The sequence below is a fragment of the Bison bison genome, unplaced genomic scaffold (assembly GCF_000754665.1).
Source record: "Bison bison bison isolate TAMUID 2011002044 unplaced genomic scaffold, Bison_UMD1.0 scf7180017860400, whole genome shotgun sequence".
Taxonomy (NCBI): domain Eukaryota; kingdom Metazoa; phylum Chordata; class Mammalia; order Artiodactyla; family Bovidae; genus Bison; species Bison bison.
This window is the reverse complement of record NW_011490972.1, coordinates 16670-18622: the sequence shown is the minus strand read 5'-3', so window position 1 is coordinate 18622 and position 1953 is coordinate 16670. Positions and strand designations below refer to the sequence as shown.

General features: G+C 42.3%; 1 protein-coding gene across 1 annotated transcript in view; it reads right to left on the bottom strand.

Annotated features, from left to right (window-relative positions):
• KIAA1210 (KIAA1210 ortholog) overlaps nucleotides 1-1953 on the bottom strand; it is a gene marked incomplete at its 5' end in the record, with an annotated part of 12958 nt that overhangs the window by 9424 nt on the left and 1581 nt on the right. Inside the window, one exon of the mRNA XM_010832143.1 lies at nucleotides 7-114. Coding sequence (XP_010830445.1) covers nucleotides 7-114 — 108 coding nt within the window. The remainder of the gene's footprint in view (nucleotides 1-6; nucleotides 115-1953) is intronic.

The window sequence follows — 1953 nt, the reverse complement described above, 5'->3', positions numbered from 1 at the left end:
ACCTACTGGCAGTACTTCATTTAGATTTGAAGTTTCTGGTCTCTGAGTGATACGCTGCAGGGAACTCTTGAAAACACCCCAGAAACCACTGACCTGCACTGCAAGGCCATCAACCTGATGATGGGGCTGTGGGGCCTGATAACAACCATGATATACATCTAAAGGCAAACATACAGCTCTATGTTACCACTTGAAGTGCCTTGGTAAGCAGACTCAGCTCAAAATTATTTACTTTTGAATGGATCAGGTCAGATAGACCTGGGTTCAGATCTCTGCTCCATCACGTGCTCTCCGTATATCTTGGGCAAGTTACTCTCTATATCTCTGTCCACATCTATAAATTAAGAATAAGGGGAACCCTCCTGTGGGACTTAAAGATCTAAGAAATTCCAAAGCAGGGAGCCAGTAGCAGCAGCCTCTCTGTCATAAAGGATCCTGCACACTTTTATTTTCATTCATCCATGTGTCAGGGAGAGAGGCAAAAGGAAGAAGTAGATGCCCTGACCTTGTTAGAGAGTGCTACCCAGGCCTTACCTCAATTAGGCTATGCAGAAAGAAGTCAGAAAGAAGGGTCTTGCTAAGTCTTCCTTCATCAACATTCCCTATGTGTCCAGATTTGTGGTGAAGTGTCCAGGTGATCATGCATATACAGGACTGGATGTATATGGCCTAGTGATTGATCACCCTCTGCTTGACATTGAACCAAGGAGATTCTCTCAGTGCTACTAGAAGACCTTCCTCCTAGGCCCACCATTCTGCCAGCTGTTCTTTGATCTTATACTTTATTCTCTTACTAAAGCAAAACTGCAATGTTTAAGCTAGGGGCAACGTGATGGGGGTGAAAATAGAACTGAACTGGAAGTCAGAAGATGGGGTTCTGGTCCTACTTCTGCCATTACCAGAGTGTATGACCTTGGACATCTATTTGCGCTTTAATGTCCTTCCTGGTAAAATGCCTGTAACTATTAAATCTTTTCATCTCCTCCATCTCTGATTTATAGCCCTTTACTTATATCCCAGAGTTAGAGGCTAAAGACTCAGCCAAGTGACTCTTCCAGCTAACCGACACATTCTTTAAAATACCAAATTTTAAAAATTCTTTGTTGTTGTCATTCAGTAACTAAGTCGTGTCTGACTCTTTGTGACCCCATGGACTGTAGCATGCCAGGCTCCTCTGTCATTCACTATCTCCTAGAGTTTGCTCAAACTCATGTTTATTGAGTTGGTGATGCCATCCAACGATCTCATCCTCTGTCACCCCCTTCTCCTGCCCTCAATCTTTCCCAGCATCAGGGTCTTTTCCAATGAGTCGGCTCCTCACATCAGGTGGCCAAAGTATTGGAGCTTCAGCTTCAGCATCAGTCTTTCCAATGAATAGTCAGAGTTGATTTCCTTTAGGATTGACTGGTTTGATCTACTTGCTGTCCAAGGGACTCTCTGGAGTCTTCTCCAGCACCACATTTCGAAAGCATCAATTCTTTGGTGCTCAGCCTTCTTTATGGTCCAACTCTCACATCCACACATGACTACTGAAAAAACCTTAGCTTTGACTATATGGACTTTTGTCAGCAAAGTGATGTCTCTGCTTTTTAATACGCTGTCTAGGTTTGTCATAGCTTTTCTTCCAAGGAGCTTTTAATTTTAATTTCATGGCTGCAGTCACTCTCCACAGTGATTTTAGAGCCCAGGAAAATAAAATCTGCCACTGTTTCCATTTTTTCCCCATTATTTGCCGTGAAGGGAAATGCCAATGGGACTGAATGACATGATCTTAGTTTTTTGAAAGTTGCATTTTAAGCCAGCTTTTTCACTCCCCTCTTTCACCTTTGTCAAAGAGGTTGTTTAGTTCCTCTTTGCTTTCTGCCCTTAGCGGGTATCTCCCAGCAACTTTTTTTTTTAATTTTATTTATTTTTTAATTGAAGGATAATTGCTTTACAGAATTGTGTTGGTTT